General features: G+C 44.0%; 1 protein-coding gene across 2 annotated transcripts in view; it reads right to left on the reverse strand.

Moving 5' to 3' along the window:
• The window catches only part of etv6 (ETS variant transcription factor 6), a 43,512-nt gene extending 20,965 nt beyond the window's left edge, over positions 1 to 22,547 (reverse strand). Inside the window, exons 1-2 of one of the 2 annotated variants that reach the window (XM_034200712.1) lie at positions 22,180 to 22,547; positions 18,491 to 18,617 (exon numbers count right to left, since the gene is read on the reverse strand). In XM_034200712.1, the coding sequence (XP_034056603.1) occupies positions 18,491 to 18,617; positions 22,180 to 22,209 (157 nt within the window). In that variant the 5' untranslated portion in view covers positions 22,210 to 22,547. Of the gene's footprint in view, positions 1 to 18,490; positions 18,621 to 22,179 lie in introns of both variants that reach the window. The other variant, XM_034200711.1, reaches the window with a different exon arrangement.
• Between the last annotated feature and the right edge of the window lie 603 nt (positions 22,548 to 23,150).

The following is a 23,150-nucleotide window of genomic DNA, read 5'->3' on the forward strand; positions in this document are numbered from 1 at the left end:
CAACTGCCCCTCCTCTGTAACAACTGCACCCCCACAACTGCACCCCCACTGTAACAACTGCAGCCCCACTGTAACAACTGCCCCTCCTCTGTAACAACTGCACCTCCACTTGTTACCTCCACTGTAACAACTGCACCTCCACTGTAACAACTGCACCTCCACTGTAACAACTGCCCCTCCTCTGTAACAACTGCACCTCCACTGTAACAACTGCACATCCACTGTAACAACTGCAGCTCCACTGTAACAACTGCCCCTCCACTGTAACATCTGGACCTCCACTGTAACAACTGCACCTCCTCTGTAACAACTGCCCTTCCACTGTAACAACTGCCCTTTCACTGTAACAACTGCACCTACACTGTAACAACTGCACCTCCACTGTAACATCTGCACCTCCACTGTAACAACTGCACCTCCTCTGTAACAACTGCCCTTCCACTGTAACAATTGCCCTTCCACTGTAACAACTGCACCTCCACTGTAACAACGGCACCTCCACTGTAACAACGGCACCTCCACTGTAACAACTGCACCCCCACTGTAATAACTGCACCCCCACTGTAACAACTGCACCCCCACTGTAACAACTGCACCTCCTCTGTAACAACTGCACCTCCTCTGTAACAACTGCCCCTCCTCTGTAACAACTCCACTTGCCCCTCATCTGTAACAACTGCACCTCCTCTGTAACAACTGCCCCTCCTCTGTAACAACTGCCCTTCCACTGTAACAACTGCACCCCCACTGTAACAACTGCCCCTCCTCTGTAACAACTGCACCTCCTCTGTAACAACTGCCCCTCCACTGTAACAACTGCCCCTCCTCTGTAACAACTGCACTTCCACTGTAACAACTGCCCCTCCTCTGTAACAACTGCACCTCCTCTTTAACAACTGCCCCTCCTCTGTAACAACTGCCCCTCCTCTGTAACAACTGCCCCTCCTCTGTAACAACTGCCCCTCCACTGTAACAACGGCACCCCCACTGTAATAACTGCACCTCCACTGTAAAAACTGTACCCCCACTGTAACAACTGCACCCCCACTGTAACAACTTTACCTCCACTTGTTACCTCCTCTGTAACAACTGCACCTCCTCTGTAACAACTGCACCTCATCTGTAACAACTGCCCCTCCTCTGTAACAACTCCACTTGCCCCTCCTCTGTAACAACTGCACCTCCTCTGTAACAACTGCCCCTCCTCTGTAACAACTGCCCTTCCACTGTAACAACTGCCCCTCCTCTGTAACAACTGCACCTCCTCTGTAACAACTGCACTTCCTCTGTAACAACTGCCCCTTCCACTGTAACAACTGCCCTTCCACTGTAACAACGGCACCCCCACTGTAACAACTGCACCGTCCTCCACTGTAACAACTGTACCCCCACTGTAACAACTGCACCCCAACTCTAACAACTGCACCTCCACTTGTTACCTCCACTGTAACAACTGCACCTCCACTGTAACAACTGCCCCTCCTCTGTAACAACTGGACCTCCACTGTAACAACTGCACATCCACTGTAACAACTGCACCTCCACTGTAACAACTGCCCCTCCACTGTAACATCTGCACCTCCACTGTAACATCTGCACCTCCACTGTAACAACTGCACCTCCTCTGTAACAACTGCCCTTCCACTGTAACAACTGCCCTTTCACTATAACAACTGCACCTCCACTGTAACAACTGCACCTACACTGTAACAACTGCACCTCCACTGTAACAACTGCCCCTCCACTGTAACATCTGCACCTCCACTGTAACAACTGCCCCTCCTCTGTAACAACTGCCCTTCCACTGTAACAACTGCACCCCCACTGTAACAACTGCCCCTCATCTGTAACAACTGCACCTCCTCTGTAACAACTGCCCCTACACTGTAACAACTGCCCCTCCACTGTAACAACTGCCCCTCCTCTGTAACAACTGCACTTCCACTGTAACAACTGCCCCTCCTCTGTAACAACTGCACCTCCTCTTTAACAACTGCCCCTCCTCTGTAACAACTGCACCCCCACTGTAACAACTGTACCTCCACTTGTTACCTCCTCTGTAACAACTGCACCTCCTCTGTAACAACTGCACCTCATCTGTAACAACTGCCCCTCCTCTGTAACAACTCCACTTGCCCCTCCTCTGTAACAACTGCACCTCCTCTGTAACAACTGCCCCTCCTCTGTAACAACTGCCCCTCCACTCTAACAACTGCACCTCCTCTGTAACAACTGCCCCTCCTCTGTAACAACTGCCCCTCCTCTGTAACAACTGCACCTCCACTTGTTACCTCCACTGTAACAACTGCACCTCCGCTGTAACAACTGCCCCTCCTCTGTAACAACTGCCCCTCCTCTGTAACAACTGCACCTCCACTGTAACAACTGCCCCTCCACTGTAACATCTGCACCTCCACTGTAACAACTGCACCTCCTCTGTAACAACTGCCCTTCCACTGTAACAACTGCCCTTTCACTGTAACAACTGCACCTCCACTGTAACAACTGCACCTCCACTGTAACAACTGCACCTCCTCTGTAACAACTGCCCCTCCTCTGTAACAACTCCACTTGCCCCTCATCTGTAACAACTGCACCTCCTCTGTAACAACTGCCCCTCCTCTGTAACAACTCCACTTGCCCCTCATCTGTAACAACTGCACCTCCTCTGTACCAACTGCCCCTCCTCTGTAACAACTGCCCCTCCTCTGTAACAACTGCCCCTCCTCTGTAACAACTCCACTTGCCCCTCATCTGTAACAACTGCACCTCCTCTGTACCAACTGCCCCTCCTCTGTAACAACTGCCCCTCATCTGTAACAACTGCCCCTCCTCTGTAACAACTGCACCTCCTCTGTAACAACTGCACCCCCACTGTAACAACTTCCCCTCCTCTGTAACAACTGCCCTTCCACTGTAACAACTGCATCCCCACTGTAACAACTGCCCCTCCTCTGTAACAACTGCACTCCCACTGTAACAACTGCACCCCCACTGTAACAACTGCACCTCCACTTGTTACCTCCACTGTAACAACTGCACCCCCACTGTAACAACTGCACCCCCACTGTAACAACTGCACCTACACGTGTTACCTCCACTGTAACAACTGCACCCCCACTGTAACAACTGCACCCCCACTGTAACAACTGCACCTCCACGTGTTACCTCCACTGTAACAACTGTACCCCCACTGTAACAACTGCACCCCCACTGTAACAACTGCACCTCCATGTGTTACCTCCACTGTAACAACTGCACCCTCACTGTAACAACTGCACCTCCACTGTAACAACTGCCCCTCCACTGTAACAACTGCACCTCCACTGTAACAACTGCACCCCCACAACTGCACCCCCACTGTAACAACTGCCCCTCCTCTGTAACAACTGCACCTCCACTTGTTACCTCCACTGTAACAACTGCACCCCCACAACTGCACCCCCACTGTAACAACTGCACCCCCACTGTAACAACTGCCCCTCCTCTGTAACAACTGCACGTCCACTTGTTAACTCCACTGTAACAACTGCACCTCCACTGTAACAACTGCACCTCCACTGTAACAACTGCACCTCCACTGTAACAACTGCCCCTCCACTGTAACAACTGCACCTCCACTGTAACAACTGCACCTCCACTGTAACATCTGCACCTCCACTGTAACATCTGCACCTCCACTGTAACAACTGCACCTCCACTGTAACAACTGCCCCTCCACTGTAACCACACCAGGTCCCATTTTAAAATGCTCGTGTTGTTGGGGTAAACATCATGCTGTGTTTATGCCCAGAAAGATTTAATTAATATCATGTTGGTGACTCAGCTTTTAGCCATTGTTCCTAAATGTTAAAACCTAGCTTTTAGGCCAGGCTTTTGTTTATGAATCAGAAATGTGTGTGTTGGGAAATGTACGGCGTTAAAAAGGTACATTAAAAAGGTACAGAGAAGATAACACGCCAAATAACTAAATGATATGTTTTTATAGTTAGCAAGCTACCTCTAATATCTACTTATCCAAGTGTTCTGATAAGCACAGTAAGTCATGTATCACTGGGCTCTGACTACATATATGCTATATGTTTACCATGTTTTAAATATATAATACTTTCACTAAGGAAAAATGGCTAATTAATAGTAGTGTGTTGTATTGGTGTTAGTGCATGTAAATGGTCTCCAAAGGCTAAAATCTCTGTGTTCCCTCCAGAGGGAGTTTCTCTATTGACTAGAGCTCCAACATGTGATAGGCTAAGGGGCGGGACATCTCTAAGCTGGTTGACCAATCAGAAAAGAGCCTGCCAGCTAACCAATCAGAGCAGACTGGGCTCTGGTTTCAGACAGAGGGGGAAAAGAGCGTTTTGAACATAAAAACATGGAGACATGTCCCAGCAGAGTAAATACTAATATGAACCTGAAAATGAGCAGAATAGGGCCCCTTTAAATGTGTATAAAGCTGGCAGGTACATTTTACTAGGTAAAGTTAGCTTAATAGCATGAGGAAGTCGTTTTAGTAGAAGCTATCATAACAATGTAAAACCATCAGTGTGAATTGAGACAACTTTAGAGAAGCTAGCATGTTGTTGCTAGGTAATCTGAAGGTGTACTTTGTATGTTGACCTTTCGCAGTCTACTCCTCTGTTTGGTAGATATTTAGCCTATAACGTTTTCAGCAGCACTGGTTGATAAATGACTTTACAAAATAAACTGTGTGAGTGCTAAGAGCAGGTATATTTCCAATACGAAAATGAATCACGGCATCAAAAACATAAGTTCAAATGTACTAAAAGGACGTAAGATTCATTGAACTTCAAAAAACTATTTTGTAACAACTAACGTTTGTTGAGTTCAGCTTTTCTTGTGCGTCACACATTTCTAAGTATTTATTTTAAAACTGGAACAAAGCTGTATTTTGATTCATACTGGAATCTGAAAGTCTTTTTTCCTTCAACAATCAACAAATACAGTGGCGAGCCGTGAATTTTATACCGAGGCCCTCAAGCTATCTTCCAAAATCCTATGGAGAAATCCCATTGCTTTCTGTCGAGGGAATCCGAGCGCAGCTTACTTCCGGGTTTTAGGATGCGTCACTGCACCACTTGCATAGACTGTCACTACCCGATCCGTCCCCCTGCCCGATCGGTACTGCGCATGTGTGAGATGGTCCGCCATATTGGACAACTCCGGACGGCAACCCAAGATGGACACTTGACACAGTGGCTTTTAGCAAAGCTCAAAAATATAACGAGAGAGAGATGAGTTATTGTTATTACAACGTGACTTCACTATTATTTTACAACTCTTTTTATTGGGTTATTTTATTTGGGGTTAAGTACATTGTCAGAATAAGTGAGACATGTATTTAACTTCTGTTAGACCGCTATCATACTGAATAAATATTTACTGTGAATGTATGCAAAAATGTATGGCATATGACCTCACAGCGGGCGGAACTAGTCATAAAGCCCGCCCATTTAGAGGGAAGATATGATTGGTCAATTGTACTGTCATTTGACATTACTCTCTCGTTGAGTTACTATAGCTGGCCCTCTGTGAATGTAGAGAGGGACCAACAAGCTCTCCCGTCTTCACAGTAACTCGCAGAGACGGCATTTAACCCTTCACATTCCAACAGAAACTGAACAGGCAGATTCGAAGGATTTATTTATTTGGAAATGTTATTTTAAATACAATTAATTCAAGTTATTTTGGTAAAACAACAAATTTAACAACAAAAAAAAAAAAATTTAAATATTTTTTTTTTAAATGTTGTTTTTTTATGTTTTCAAATATAATTTTTTAGAATATCTTAGGCCCTCACAGAGGGCCTAGAGGGCCCTGACGGCTCGCCACTGAACAAATACCACAACTTATGCACACACAAATCTGAGACCAAGGATTTCAGCATAGCCTGACCTTAACGACCTATAACTGAATAGACTGAACAAAAACACAGAGCTGAAAGTAAGGCTGGGGCTTTTCTCTCAAAGCAGAAGTAGTCGGAAATTGGGTTTTTTATTTCTAGCGACGGAGGAGGAGGTAGAAGGAGGAAGGAGGAAGGCTGACCATGACCTTCTGACCCCCTGACTCACGGACATGTGTGTAGAGAGCTTCACATTTCCAATGCTCACACACTATTCATCTGCTCTCGCTTTGTGTCTTCATTCCCTGTCATGTGGGTGCGGCAGGGGAAAATCCACCTCCGCACACACTTTTACTTTTCAGTCAAGAGAACCCTTCCCCCCCCCCCCCTCTCTCATATTTATCCTCCACTTCCTCCACCAGCATGCACGTGCCTATCCCCGTCCAGCAAATCTGGACTTCAGCCAGTCAAAACAAACATAAAACAGATCATCAATCACAGGAGCGTTTATGGGCAGGAAGTAGCGCGACCTGTTTTTGATAGCTTGTTGTTGAGAGCAGGAGCAAGCCGGCTCTTGTAGGTTAGTTCCTGAATCCACCGTCAACTGCCACTCTTCCTTTTGTTCAAGAGCCAATTTTTTTCTCCCTTTTTTTTTTTTTTTTTTTTTTAAATGCAGAAGCTTCAAAGACATTTGTTCAGTAAATCAAAAGGCCCCTGCTTGTCTGAAAAACACACACCCTTATACTATATTCTTTTTTGTTCTTTCCATGTGGAGAAAGTGAAGTCAGCATTTTATGCAGTGTAACACTTCGGTGATCGTTTTTACTGCAAAGCATCCATGGCAGAGTTTCACAAAATAACAGTCTGCTTGTGGACGTGTGCATGGAACCTGAGAGGATTTTAACAAAACCACTTTCAGCTTAAAATCGTTTTCATAACAAAACATATACATGGAGAAAATCTGTTTTCTTTGAGCCTTCCTCTCCAGACAAAGGGAAGCTGATTGTTGAACCTCTTAAGGAGTTTAAAGTGGACCTATCATGCTATATTTGAATAATATATTGTAGGGCCATACCTATATAAAACATGTCTGCAAAGTTTTTTTTTCAAAATACCAAACAGATCATGCATTTTAGCCTTGCCTAATTTTGCTCTATTTGCTCTTTTTTAGCCCTGTTTTTGCAAGGGCTGAATCTGTGAGAAGTCTTCTTCGCTGCTTTTGTGGCAGACTACAGCGCCACCTACAGGCCTGGCATATGTACTACAGCGTCTCCAGTGCTTTCGAGCGGCAATGGCCGTGGCTGTCTCCTCCTGATAGGTGGAGAGTTGGCCATATAGGCAGAGCTCCTCGTTCCTGACGTCAGAGAATTTTCAAATCTGTATCAGTCTGTATCAGATCCGTTGCAGGTCACTGAGGTCGTCAAACAACTCCACAGTGGCAAAGCCCCGGGGGTAGATAAGATCCGCCCAGAAATGCTGAAGGCTCTGGGTGTTGAGGGACTGTCATGGTTGACACGTATCATCAACGTTGCGTGGAAGTCGGAAACAGTACCGAAGGAGTGGCAGACCGGGGTGGTGGTTCCCCTTTTCAAAAAGGGGGATCAGAGGGTGTGTGCCGATTTCAGAGGCATCACACTACTCAGCCTCCCCGGGAAAGTTTACTCTAAGGTACTCGAAAGCAGGGTCAGGCCGATTGTTGAACCTCAGATTGAGGAGGAACAATGCGGATTCCGTCCTGGTCGTGGAACGATGGATCAGCTTTTTTACTCTCGCAAGGATCCTGGAGGGGGCCTGGGAGTACGCTTATCCGGTCTACATGTGTTTTGTAGACTTCGAGAAGGCGTATGACCGAGTTCCCAGGGAGTTACTGTGGGAGGTGCTGCGGGAGTATGGGGTGAGGGGGTCTCTACTCAGGGCCATCCAATCTCTGTACTCCCAAAGCGAGAGCTGTGTCCGGGTCCTCGGCAGTAAGTCGGACCCATTTCCGGTGAGGGTTGGCCTCCGCCAGGGCTGCGCTTTGTCACCAATCCTGTTTGTAATATACATGGATCGGATTTCGAGGCGTAGTCGTGGGGGAGGGGGTCTGCAGTTCGGTGGACTAAGGATTGCACCACTGCTTATTGCAGATGATGTTGTTCTAATGGCTTCATCGGTCTGCGACCTTCAGCACTCACTGAATCGGTTCGCAACCGAGTGTGAAGCGGCTGGGATGAGGATCAGCACCTCCAAATCTGAGGCCATGGTTCTCAGCAGGAAACCGATGGACTGTCCACTCCAAGTAGGGAATGAGACATTACCCCTAGTGAAAGAGTTCAAGTATCTCGGGGTCTTGTTCTCGAGTGAGGGAACAATGGAGCGTGAGATGGGCCGGAGAATCGGAGCAGCGGGAGCGGTACTGCAGTCGCTTTACCGCACCGTTGTGACGAAAAGGGAGCTGAGCCAGAAGGCAAAGCTCTCTGTCTACCGGGCCATTTTCGTTCCTACCCTCACCTATGGTCAGACCCGGCGTCATGGGCGGGCCCCATGGGGCCGGGCCCGCCCATCCAGGATTTGGGCCCGCCCATCCAGGATTTGGGCCCGCTGTTTTAATCAGGGCTGAATACCACATTTGTATTGTTTTATTATTATGTTTATTGTTGTTATTTGTAGGGCTTTATCCTAATATTTATTTTTGTATTAGTTTAATATCATTTTTTTATTTTGCTAGGAAATTCTGAATGAAAGGCTGCGCGCAAGACTGGTTTTTCGCTGGGTTGAGTCGCGTGGGTTTTTGAGTGAGATGCGGCACAGCAGCCTGTCAGTTAGTTTACTCTTGCTAGTGGTTCACGAAAGGAATATGGCAACTCAGCGCCAGATGCAGGCACATTAGAAGAAACCAGTTAGGCCTAGGGCTGTGCAATTAATCGTATTTTAATCGCGATTACGATTATGGTTTGCGACGATTAGGAAAACAGCATAATTGACAAAATACGATTATTTTGCTGGGTGCGCTTTCGCCCCTTCCTAAAAGCCCACTCGGCCACGTGGGAGTGACATGTGTTGTGAGTGTTCAGCGCAAGCGAAGATCTCAGAACAAGAGCAGCAACTAGTTAAAAAGAAGGGTCGCGGGGAGATTCCCAGTCGATCGCGAGATGTGTCTAAAAATAGAACAACAATATTCTGTTTTATCGTTAATGTCCTGTAACATAATGTTCCCGTGCCAGAATAATGCACTTGAACGCATCAAAGCTTTGTGATTGGCCGGCCTCACCCCATGTGTCCGGGCGTGGCTGGTGAGCAGTGCACTAGTTCGCTGACGTTGTCCGTGTCAACAGCATGGATGGTCAACAGGAGTGACAGTCCGCACACACACAAGACCGCAATTATGGCAGAAGCAAAAAAGCCCAAAATATATAATTTTCACTCCGAGTGGGAGGATAATTATTTTTGTATCTATTCCAATTCAAAGTCCATCTGTCTCATCTGCAATGCGAGCGTGACTTTATCGAAGAAGGGTAATTTAGGAGCGGCATTTCAAAACAGTGCACAAACGCTACGAGACGGAATTCCCTCCTAATTCTGCCCTACGCTCCAAAAGGGGAGGGGCCTGAAAGGACAGCTAAATGCACAGCAGTCCATTTTCACCAGGCCCAACAACAAGAGCAAGGCTGCTACCAGAGCATCTTATCGTGTCAGTCACGTTCTTGCGAAACACATGAAGTCTTTCGAAGACGGCGAAGTTATGAAAGAAGCTTTCCTGGAGGCTGCGACGCGCTTTTGTGGGACAGTAAAAATAACAGCAGCATTTCAACAGGTTTTTGATATAATAAAAACTCAATTTGGATACCGTTATTAATCTGCTGTAAGTTTTAGTTTGTTTGAATTTATTCATGATAATTATTGTACAAAATGGTATAAGAATGCAAACATTAAGATATGTTCTGTTTAAATTGATTATAGTCTATCAGTTCAGAAACTAGTGTTGCTTGCATCCTATTTTAAAGGCATTTCTTTTTATACTCTAATAAAATGCAACAAAAAATGGGTTTGATTCTATTAATGTTGTCTTTTTTATTGCACTGTTGCTGCAGCAGATTACTGTGTAGCTTCAGATCTGAGTTGTCTTATTAGTAAGCCTAATTTATACTTTTGTAGCAACACTATTTTTATATAATGGCAAAGAAAGGGTTCTTCAGAGTCTTTTCTTTTTTTCCTGTGTCATATGTGGCAGCACTGCCACAAGTTCCTCTTCAGAGAGGGTCTTCAGTACAGGTGGCAATATTGTCACCTGCCTGCGCTCATCTCTGAAACCAGACCATGTAAACAAACAGGCTGGTATTTCTTGCAAAAAATCTTTAAGAGATGACATGAGCAGCCCTACCAGCATTTGCCATGGTGGCCTAAACATTTTTATTTGGTCTTAAATTGTAGTTCAACATACATTCTTACTTACTTCTGGACCATGACGGTTGGCCAGCCTTCAACGTTTAACTGAGTGGAATATGTTGAATATGTTTTACCAAAATGTTGGCTATATGTTAAGGAGTTTTCAGTAGGTTGTGACAGTGCACTGCAACATATTTGATTTAATTTATTTTGGTCTAATTTATTTTTATTTATCATATTAATATATGTTTAGTATGGTTTTGGAAGTGCGCTCCAACACATTTATTGATCTTGTTTATTGGTAAAATATTATTTGTTTTAAAGTTCAATAAATGGTCAATAAATAATCGTCAAAATAATCGTGATATCAATTATTGACCAAATAATCGTGATTATGATTTTTGCCATAATCGCACAGCCCTAGTTAGGCCTACGTTACCAACGAACCAAGTCAGCTGGCAATCAATTATATTTTGAAGAGAAATTTACTCTCAAGCCGGCTCTCTCACAAACTCCTGCTCTGTGCGCAAGCAGACCGTTGCACAGGCTCTCTGCCTCGCTCAATCTCTCTCTCCCTTTCTCTCGATCGCTCAACCTCACTCCACCTCTCCACCCTGTGTGCGCTCAAGTTTGCCTGCGTGCTTGCCCAAGTTGGCACAGCGTTACAAATGTGCCACTAAACCAACCAATGGATACATAAGACCGTCAACAGCCTTATGGCAACCTAAAACCCCTCTCTTTCAACAATTCACGAGCGCCTCCCTCCTCCCCCCGCGGACCACCTAACTCCACAAATATCAAAAAACACATCGTTTTTCTAGAACAGATTATAAATCGCCTGAAAATGGTACAAACAAGTGGCGAATATTTGCGGAGATATTCCCACGAGAGTGCGGAAAACTTAAATGTATTTATTTATTTCAAATAAGAAATGTTACCAATATACTCACGGACCACTAGGGGGCGCTCACGGACCACCAGTGGTCCGCGGACCACACTTTGAGAAGCACTGTATTAGATGATGGTGCATACTGTATATAGACTTAGTGGACATTTGGTTTAGAAGACAAGGGTGTTGCATTATGGGAAGTGTATGATCCAGTCGTTTTTTTGCCTGCTCTCCACAATGATCAATGACAGCGAACGGATGGTCAAAGTAAGCTACATATAAACAGAATCACACAAAGCCTGGTTAGTGTTGCCTGACTTTATAAAGTGTGTTATTTTTTTTACAAGTGTGTGGTTGCGTTCTAGTCACTTTTCTCAGCGCTACTGCTCGTTACAACTTTCATTTCCCGTACTCGCCATAAACTGTTATTATGGCTCAGGTTAATCTCGCCCCCTTCCGACGTGAGCGTGGTTCTTGGTTCTTGCCGGGCAGCCAAGTGGGATCAGCTAAGAACCGGTTTTCGGTGTTTAGAGCCGGCTCCGCTGCGGCTGAAACAGGAAGAACCAGAGCTAAATCGGGCAAGCCCGGAACTGGCTCTGGAACCGATTGGTGGAAAAGGGGCAGAACCAGAGAAGAACCAGTTAAGCACCAGAAAAGCACAAGAACGGTTCTTGAACCGGAACCGGTTTGGTTTATTGGCGGTTGGCAAACTACTTAAGAGTACTGGAGTGTGAAACAAGAGCTATTGAGTCAGTGTTGTGGTGCTGTTGCTTTGGTCTGGATCTGTGAGCTAACCACGCCCTGTTCATTTGAATATAAGAAATGGAAATGTAATGGGGCATTATGAAATACAAGTCCCCTGAAATAAATAAATGTGGGATTATGAAATAAAAGTCTCTTGAAATAAATAAATGTGGCATTATAAAATAAAAGTCTCGAAATAAATAAATGTGGCATTATGAAATAAAAGTTCCATGAAATAAATAAATGTGTATTTAAATATACATATATATGTATTGCCTTATTTATTTCAGAATGTATTTCATAACCTTATTTATTTATTTCATAGGCATATTTTTATATATATGTATTTATTTAATTATTTAATTTTGGCTTAAACGGCATTCCACAGTCCTCGTCCGATCCACCACTCGCACTCCCCCACAGGGAACCCAAAATGTTCCCACACAGCTGATTTAAAAGAAGCAGATGGGTCTTCTAGCTCAGTGGTTCCCAACCTGGGGTACGCGCCCCCCTTGCGCGCCATAGATCGCAGGGTGGGCGCCAGGCCTCAGATGATTTGAGGCCAAATATAATATTTAGACTTTTTTTTTTTTTTTTACATATAATTGCAAGGCAATACATGATTGTCACTAAAAGCCTTGTCTCTACATTACAATAACATACAAAATAATGTATGAATTCATTTTAATAAAAATTCAAGTTAGTAGCTATTAAAGGCATAAAAAGACAGAAATGTATAATTCTTTCTTTAATAGAAATGTTTCTTCTGCCCGTAAAGTGTCCAAACCGGGCTTGTCTGGATAAGCGCATTTTTAAAACATAGTCATTGTCCATGCCGGTTTCAGTTGGATTATTTGTCACAGTTGCTCCGATCAGATCGATCTCCTCCATTTAGATTATTTACGACTTTTGAATCCACATAAACACATCGGCAAAATCCGGCTTACTTTGAGCATGTGTTTTAAACAGTTTAATCCCTTTGTGAATTGTTTCCACTTGCGCCGTCCTTTAATTTCTTCATACAGCGGGAATCCAAATGAATTAATCCTGAGTCCAATAACCATCAAAGTCACTCCAATAGTGCTCCTTAATTATGCTTTCATCCTCCTTTAACAAAATACTTCACATTCATCCAGTTTGTGACAGTAGTTGTAGCATTTTTGGGACTTTTAAAAGTCCCCCCCCCCCCCCCCCACACACACACACACACACAAGGGGGGGGGCGCAACTTCCAACAGGAGTCATTTGGGGGGGCTCTTGGGGAAAAAAGGTTGGGAACCCCTGTTCTAGCTCCTGTGTGTTATCTGAAATCGCCATACTAACTTTTCTTCTTCTTGTATTTTGTTCGTTTTGTTGTGTTTTCTTCTTGTTCTTCATTTGTTGTTTAAGGGCGGCTGGCAAACAGCTTTTAGGCGCAATACCGCCCCCTGGATTATATATAGTGTAATGGATACTGCCCTGAATGACAGACTTTTTTCCCCACTCGTAAAAAAAAAAGGCGTATTCGTCGTGTGGCTGCATGTGCCGAACCGTGACGTCTGAACCGTGACGGTACGGGACGAATACCGTTACACCCCTAGTCACTGCACACTACCACAGCAAGTGTCTCCATCGTAAGTAGAAAAGAAAAAAAACATTTATTTATTAAGAGGACATCCCGACAAAGGCTGAAATCCACACTCCGTTATACGAGTGTGTGTTCATTATGACGTTAAAGAGTAAAGCACCCCCCCCCCTTCCAAACGGCATGTGGAGTGTGTCGCGAACAGGAAGAGGGGGGGGGCTGCTGAGCTCAGTTGCTGGCATGTGAGAACAGTTTCCCTTTCAGAAGAGAAAAGAGTGTGAGTTCAAACACACACACACACACACACACATGCACACACACAACAACAACAACAACATTTATTCAGGAAGCACCGTCTGCCCACTCAGGAAATTCCTGAGGACAAGAGCTGCTTCCAGGGGTAGGAAATTTCCCCTCCGAACCACCAACACTCACACACACATTCTTTATTACACCAAGCCCCCAAACAGTAACATGGGTAATATACCACAGAGAGGGAGAGGGAAAAAAGGAAGCTGGTGGTGGTAACACACACACACACACACACACACACAATTACTCATATACAGTCAGACACATGCATTATACACCTACACTACCTCTGGCAAGCTTTGCATAAAAGACACAAGATTCCCTCACACTCATCCACCCACTCTCACAAACACGCACAGAGAAAACCCAGCTGTTAGCGCGTACACAAACATATTTGTTTCTAGCCTTGCAGCCCCTCTTCTTAGTATTTTGTGTTTATTGTATGAAAATAGTGGAATATGTTGTGTTTTAGACTTGTGAATAATCGGCAGTTGGCTCAGTGACAGGTGCGTCAGGGTAACCATGGCGAGCGATGTTGCCTGAATTGAAATGAAACCCGAGGACTCCAGTTGGTCGGCATCACCATCACGCTTTGTGCAAGCGCAGATGAAACCCCTCCCTTTTATGGTATTGATCTCACTTTGACACAGACTAACAAACAAAACATTTGGGGGGCTCCACTTACTGTTTAAAGCGGTACTTTTTGTTAACTAATACTTCTGTTTGACTCGCTTTATTCATTAATATATAACCCTGCAGCCAGCAGCGGTTAGCGCATTTACTCACGCTGGACGTTCAAATGTGCCTAGCAGCAACCCTAAAGACCACATTAACACTTTATCACCATTGGTTTCATTTGGAAGGGGGGGTAAAGTTCTTCACCATTTATTGGTTGTGTGTAGTGAGTCTGCACTGGTTGCTAGGCAACCAGCACAGACTCCAGGAAGTTCCTAAAACAAACAAGACACAGAGTTGATGCTAGGTGGATCTTTGGACAGCCTGGCTAACAGTTTCCCTCTGTTTACAGTCACTGTGCTAAGCTAACTGGAAGTGGCTGTAAGATATATGTATTGAAGTGAAAGATATGGTAGTATGGATTTTCTAATCAAACCAATAGCACATTTCAAAATGTCTAACTATTCCTTTAGCTTTAGAGTTCAAGCATATAGATAACACTCATTTCAAAATGGTCTTTATTGTAACTGGTATGTGATTAAATGGCAATATATATAGTGGGAATTGCAATGCCGTTTTTTTCCAATATGATGCCGTGCAGCTCTAATTTGACTACGATCAATGTGTAAATATTGAAAAGGTATTTTGTTTTAAAGAATGGGATCATATAGAGACATTAACAAGAAACACCTGCTCAAATGCCAAAGAGGTTACAAAAACAAACATGAAGGTGAAAAGAAGAATATTATAAGAATATCTTTAATCAAAAAAAGATGATATATTCTAAATGTGTGTTCAAGCTTACCCCTAATAGGAGCAGTGGGAATAGAAGAAAGAGGGTTTGTGTGATAGCTGAAAGGGTTAAATGTAGCCTGGTAGCATTCTTCAGTGAGGAGCAGGCTGCAGCTCCCCGATCTAATCCACTTCCTCCCCAGGAAATGGAGAAGGCGGATTCTGCCCACACTGCAATTTCCTCCCTCATTCTTTTTCTTTCTGTCTTTTCCCCCCCTCTCCTCCTCCCTCCTGTTCCCCTGCTCCCTCTACCCCCTCAGGACAGAGCTCCCTCTGAGTGTGGGGGTTAATGGACGGCTTGTGTGTTTAGATAGGCAGGAGGAGAGAGGATGATGAGAGGAGTTTGAGTGAGCTCAGAGACAAAGACATGTGTGTGAGCGTGGAGCAGCAGCAGCCGTAAACCAAACAGAAGAGCTGGAGGTGACATGTCCCTGCTCTGTGTGTGTGTGAGGCGTCCAACCCCTGTAACACACGTAGGACTTCCACATGTCTGTCTGTGTGAGGCGTTCAAACCCCTGTAACACACGTAGGACTTCCAAATGTCTGTCTGAGGCGTTCAAACCCCTGTAACACACGTAGGACTTCCACATGTCTGTCTGTGTGAGGCGTTCAAACCAGTGTTAATTTCGTTGACTAAAACTATGACGAAATATGTTCGTCAACAACCTTTTTTTCCATGACGAAAACGAGACAATGACGAGACGGCACCGACGGCAGTAAACAATAACTGTATCGAAATCATCATGCAATATCGTTGACGAAAAGTGACGGGACGAAAATGTAGTTTACTAAATAAAAACTATGCCAAAATCTCTCTTTACTTTCGTTGACGAAAAATGAGGAGACGAAATATTATCAAAGATAACGTTACATTTCTGATAGTCCGTTTTTCTCCCAGCAGTTCCATTTCTGGTGCTGCGGCAGGGCAGCAGCTGTGTGTCTGTGGTGCGCGTGGCGGTACATTTGATTTACACCGGGCAGCGGCACAATATGAACTGTCAGGAAGACTCGGGTCAGACTCATGGTCTAACTAACCTTATTTAACAGAAAATGAAATGGCAACAACAGGGCTTGGGAGCAGTGGTCGCACTCGCGTTAACCGAATACCCCCCGTCAGCGCGAGTGAGTGATAAATTGTGCACTCGACGGATAATAATGGATTATGACGGAAATGTTACAATCCTGTCCGTCAAAATTACCCTGTAACACACGTTGGACTTCCACATGTTGGACTTCCACATGTCTGTCTGTGTGAGGCGTTCAAACCCCTGTAACACACGTAGGACTTCCACATGTCTGTCTGTCTGTGTGAGGCATTCTAACCCCTGTAACACACGTAGGACTTCCACATGTCTGTCTGTGTGAGGCGTTCAAACCCCTGTAACACACGTAGGACTTCCACATGTCCGTCTGTGTGAGGCATTCAAACCCCTGTAACACACATAGGACTTCCACATGTCCGTCTGTCTGTGTGAGGCGTTCAAACCCCTGTAACACACGTAGGACTTCCACATGTCCGTCTGTGTGAGGCATTCAAACCCCTGTAACACACGTAGGACTTCCACATGTCCATCTGTGTGAGGCATTCAAACCCCTGTAACACACATAGGACTTCCACATGTCCGTCTGTCTGTGTGAGGCGTTCAAACCCCTGTAACACACATAGGACTTCCACATGTCTGCGGATGTGAAGTGACCCATCGGTTAGCTCGACAGGAAACTCAACGCGGACCTGTTGAGCTTTCTTCCTTTTTCTGCAACAATGCAAAAGAGGAAGTGGGCTGAGGGAGTATCCTGTGCATCTCATCCAGCCAACCCCCCCCAACCATCAGCACTGAACTTCACACTAGCTTAAAAAGAAAATGAATACACTGGTTAAATATTGACGGGTGCATGGACAAAGCTGGGTTACTCTTTGAACATGGAGCCTATCTGTTGACACAGCTCCAGCCCCGCCTGCTCTGGGATTGGTCGATCAAACCCATGTGTCACTGTGTTGCTTCATTGGGATATTAAAACCTATTTCAATAGATCTTTACTAAATCACTTGCAGACTGGAAAGTGTGAAACTGACTAGTTCAGGCAGATGTTCTGTAACACCTACAACTGGTTTATCATGGTCTGAAGCAATCTCTGAACATTAGTCACATGGGCTCACAATCAGCTTATTATGAAATGATCTGAAAAACCAATCGGATTCTACCAACTGCAGCGTATCATGCTTTTCATACAGCTTTAACTCAGCTTTTTGTTTTGTTTGCAATCAGTGTACAGGCTGTGTACACCGGGAAGGGTCTTAGTGAGAGTCATTCACTGCAGCATATATCATTAATACAAATATGAATATTACATAATCATTCAGCCAAATATTCTGTTGTTGATTATGAGAAAAAAAGGAAATGCTGAAACACAACAGTAGCACAAGTGGAACAAAGATAGAGAAAAAAAGAGAGAGAAAATAAAGTAAAAAGCTGATATTGTATTTTCTTATGCTATATGCAATACCCTAACCACAACAAGTAGATTTGTTAGGGACTTCACTTTGCAAGAGGACATATCATTTCTTCTTAAAGGAGTACGGTTATTCTTGATTTAGCCGTTGTTATTTCTGTATGACAACTTCATCAGCAGACCTTGATGTATAAAGAATACTTTCTGAGATGTTGGAAGCAATAAAAACATGTTTTCATTAACGGTGATACAAGTGAATGCCTTGTTGTCCTTCCTTATTCAATTATTAGTATTGCAGTTTCCTTAAATACACTGTATTGATAGGGTTTAAAGAAACCCTAAAGTAGAGATCCTGCAGAAACAGATGAATGTAATGATGGTTTGATGTTATGTTTTTCTGATTGGCTTTTCTAACTATGACGAGCCGTCATGCACTCCAGTTCTGGGGGGGGGGGGGTTGTCTAAAGTTGTTCTAAATGTTTGTGTTTATGTCCTTAATCTTTCCAGGGGTCTTGTTTCATTGACCCCAGCCCTCCACTTCTTCAACCCTTCTCTTCCCTATCAGTCTATCCTCCATTCTTCTTCTATGGTGTCCAGCTCCACATAATGTGCCTGCTGGACCTGCCGTTGTTCCAGTGCTGCTCCACTGAAGGGTTCAGGTGTCTGACCCTGGATCTGCTTCAACGCCTCCCAGCTGTGCACTCATAATATGTGTGTGTGTGTGTGTGTGTGTGTGTGTGTGTGTGTGTGTGTGTGTGTGTGTGTGTGTGTGTGTGTGTGTGTGTGTGTGTGTGTGTGTGTGTGTGTGTGTGTGTGTGTGTGTGTGTGTGTGACTCACGCAGGTGCGCAGGCAGCCTGGCAGGCTCGTCCTCCATTCGGCTGGCTGGCCTGGCGGCGGGAGCATGGACGGGGGAGGAAGTGGAGTTTGGCAGCGTGTTCGCGGAAGGACTGAAAGAGCTCCTCTCCTGCTATGAATAGACACAGAGACACAAAGCATGGCTCACAAAGCTCACAAAGCTCAGCGACGCACCGGCCCTGAACCCAAACAGCTCCACGCCAACCTCGCCTCACCTCGCCGTGCACCCACAGCACCGTGCACATACACACTGTCATGCTGTGTACACACTTTCTGCTGATGCACAGATCCAGAGGCCACGCATGCTTTAGCACATGAAGGGGAGCCATAAACCAGTGAAGATGCCAATCTCAGTGTCAACAAACATGGATCTTCATCAAGAGTTGTTTGATAAGTAAAATACTTGTTTGATCAAATTAAACATTTTCATTAAAATCCGAATGTTGCTGAATTGTTATACATGTACTCATTTCAGCCACTCCAAACACAAGGCTATCTACAATAAGAGTTGCAATGATTTACTTTATCTTAATTATTGTTTGAATACAAATCTATTAAAATGTCAGCAAAGTTTGAAATAAAGCCCCAGAACTTCCAGGAGCTATTGTTAATGGCTGCGGGCGGTTTGTTTGGTATGACCAACAGTCCAAACTCTGTCGATATTAGGTTACAATTACAACAACGTCTTGTTTCATTTTTTATATTTGCTTCGTAATCCACAATGCCGTCATTATTTATATTCTATTTTGTGTTGGTAAATGTACTCATAAAGCTAAGGCTTTTTATTGTTTTGTTGATTGACATTAAATTATTCAGGAACTACTTTAATAATGGGTTGGTCCTTTAGGTTGTTTGTCAGCACAAATGTCAAGCAATATCTTCTTTTAGCTTCTTAAGCCGGAGACTTTACTTTGTGTAATATTATATTAAACTGAAGATCTTTTGGTATTCAACTGCTTGACAGACCAAAACAATTAAGTTCCATATTCAGAAAGAACCCACATATTCTATAGTATTAGCCTACAGGTGAGTGTCAATGAGTGACCCACATTTCATTTCAAATTCTTCATCCAGACGATTCATTTTAGGAGTGCAAATGAATCGACTCTTAATGAGTCAGTGGCAGTTTTCCCAATTTCCTTTGCCACAGAAACACCTGTTGCATCTCCAGACACAGACATGCACAGCCATCCACGTTTGAACAGAGGAGAAGTGAAGAGTGTTTCTGTATATGAAAGATTGGATTATTAAATAATGAATGCATTTATCCCAATCAAAAAAACATCGTCAATTCAATCTGGTTTCAGCTTCCCAAAGGTGAACATTTGCTATATCTCTATTTCATGTTCCTAAATACATGGGTTAGCCTCTGAGACGTTGTGACAGGCATTACTCCCTCATTAAGACCACTGTACGAGGCCAAACAAATAATCAATTCTTCAGAAAACAATCAGCCCATGTTTCCATCATGACCACAGTTGTTAGTTGCATCTATCTCCAGGGTTCTCTTGCTCTGTTAGTGTACACTTCATGTATGGAGGTATTTGAGCTTTCCCAGTTAGTGACATTATCTGTGGACTGGTTTCCCTTCCTTTAAATGAGGGCAGAGCATGTTAGTTTCTTGAGGAAATGAAGCTGACTGTTTCTGCCTCCAGTTTCAGCCTGCTGTCACCACCCGAGCCACGCTAACCTACACACCAACTGTATGCAGCAGGAATCTCCCGTGGAAGCCCGGCAATAATCTCTCAGTCTTCTATTCCCTCCTCTGAGAGGCAAACACTTAGTGAAAATGCAGTTGTCTTGAAAAAGGTCAGGTTAGTGGGAATGGGCAGTTAGGACAAAGCCAGTGATGGGGCCTGCAGGAGGGTGGTGTGACACAGGGAGGCTGCAGTAAGGGAAGAGGAGTCCTGTCCACCGGCTGGGAACCTCCTCGGAGCGGAGTGCTGATCCTCCAGCAGGAGACTGTGCAGTTACATCAGACTCCGCAATGAGACGACATCCCATATTCATAATGGGTTGTTGAACAGCTTGCATTTAAGCTGACCATGACTTCTCAAATAATAATTCCATAATGGTTCCATTCATGCAGCAACTTACGATTATATTAAGAACTGATGTTTGGATTAACAAAAACATCTCTAAAGGACCAAGGTGCCAACTGTCTGTTTTCAGAGCCACATACATAAAACAAATATATTCAATACAAAAAACAACTCCCCACATTTGACACGCCAAAACCAGAGGATATTTGACAACAATCTTCCTCATTCTAGGGTGCAACTATAGATCGTTTTCAGTAGTGATTCATCAATGATCCTTGAGATTACAACATGTCAAACCGTCTGACACATCACAAGCACAACGTGTCTTCAACGTGTTCAGTCTGACCAGCAGCCCCAAACGAGCCTTTATTCACATTCATTTCAAAGCAAGGCTGCAAAGGTTTATTTTCCTTTTCAATATTTCGGGGTTTTTGATTTTCTGACAACAACTCAATTCATCTACAAAGAATCCACACAGCCCCAACAATAGAAACAATTCTAAAGGTTTGCATAATATTAAAGAAAGAAAAGCAGCAAACAGTTACATTAGTTATCTGGATTTGAGCAATTGTTTAGCATTTTTACTCAATAGATTATAATGAATCGATCAAAAAGTATGTTGCTGTCCATCTGTTGGTCCCTACTCTAAACCAGAGGAACCCTTTCATTTGATTCTTTAGTTTTTACAAGAAAGAGTTTTCAAAGGAAGTCAGCTGTGTAAAGTAACTAAGTTACTCAAGAACAATTTTGAGATACTAGTACTTTACTTGAGTATTTATATATTTTGTACACTTTGTTCTTTTATTCCACTACACTTCAAATCCCTTTAGTTACTTCACAGATGTGGATGAATGATGTGAAATATAATCAAGTGTTAAATCTTTAGTTCCACCTGGAGTAAATCCACCAGCTACCCTGCAGTATACAAAGCCATTCAAACTAGCTGCTCCTTTACCAGCTTTGAGAACACTTTCATGATCAATCATTATAAAACATATCATATATATTATTCTGAAATGGACCAATCAAACAACGACTACTTTTACTGTCGCTACTTTAACTATATTGTAATGCTAATCCTTTTGTATTGTTACTTGAATAACATTTGCAATGCAGGACAGAGTATTCTTGGACTGTGGTATTTGAACTCTCACTTAAGCACAATATCTGAGAACTTCTCCCACCTCTGATGGAGTAACACAGGTAATGCACACTGTAAAGCTCCTGTAGTGTGGGCCTATCAAACAGTGACACTACTGTTGTGACTGCGCGAGGACCCTCTGAAACGAGTTATTACTCGTGCTTTAGCTCGCGTTCATAGACGTGTTATATGTATCATGTAACAACATGGTCGTCCACTGGCTTTTGTGACTTTTCCGAATCCGAGGCGGTAAATGAACCGCATGAACGTGTCACACTCACAGTCACGACTGCTCTCCTCAGCAGAGCGGAGGCGAACTGAAAGCGTGGATCCGCGAGCAACAGATGAGCAGCAAAACAAACGCACCTCCGCTGAATGGCGCCACGGCTCGTGCAATATGCGTTTAAAGGAGATATAAATCCCTACAGCGAGTCATATGAAGGATTAAAACCTAACAGGGAGAAGAGAAACAAAGAGGACGCTGTTACCTTGTTCACAGAGGAGGAGGATTCAGACATTATCTCGCGTCAACTTCTCTCCTTCTCCTGCCACTTTTCCGCTGTGTCCTCTTCTTTATCTCCCACGCAGCAGCAGCGGCAGAAAAAGCGACAGAAGAAGCGGCAGCTCGCTCTTGGCTCGGTGCTGTCGGAGAAGTTCTTCTTCTCATTCACCCCGCTGCTTCACTATCTGCACGCCGGCTCCATAGCGCGGCTGTCGGTGTGAAAACTTCTTTTGTCTGCGTGTGTTTTCCCTTCATGGGTCGGCAGCGTGCTGGTTAATAATCCCTTCCTGGAAGAGCACGTCTCTCTCCCCCCCTCGCGCGCTCTCTCTCTCTCATTGATCTGGATGTGTGTAAAACGGCGAAATGACGTGAATTCCCAGCATAGAGCCTTGCCCCCATTTAAAGGGAAACCCGAAGCAGGAAATCGAGGCAGGTCGCAGTTGCGTGCACTCACTCACACACACGCGCACACACACACCCACACTCACACACAAACACACGCAAGAGAGACACTTCTTTTCTATTCTATTTATTTTAAATGCGGTTACACACAGGCTAACCCGCCATGCTTTAATCACATACTGTAGCATCAGTGGTGTAATACAAAAGGCCTACATTTCAAGAACTGTACTTAAGTCAAAATGTAGGTACTTGTACTTTACTTGAGATTTTCAAATTATCCTGACCTAAATCATTCTTTTTACGCAACTACATTTATTTTACATATTGTACTAGTTATTTTGCAGGTGTAGGTTAATACGAAATATAAATCAGCACACATTATCATGCATTATTATAGGCTAAGCTACCTAGCAGTGTATAAAGTCATTCAAATAAACGTTCAAGTGATGATCCGATTGATGCACTAATCATTTTAATACAATCATTAAAAAACTGGCGTTTAAATGTGTCTTTGTGCATAATGACTACTTTGGTATCAATAAAGTACATGTTATC

This window comes from Gymnodraco acuticeps, unplaced genomic scaffold, assembly GCF_902827175.1.
Source record: "Gymnodraco acuticeps unplaced genomic scaffold, fGymAcu1.1, whole genome shotgun sequence".
Classification (NCBI taxonomy): Eukaryota; Metazoa; Chordata; class Actinopteri; order Perciformes; family Bathydraconidae; genus Gymnodraco; species Gymnodraco acuticeps.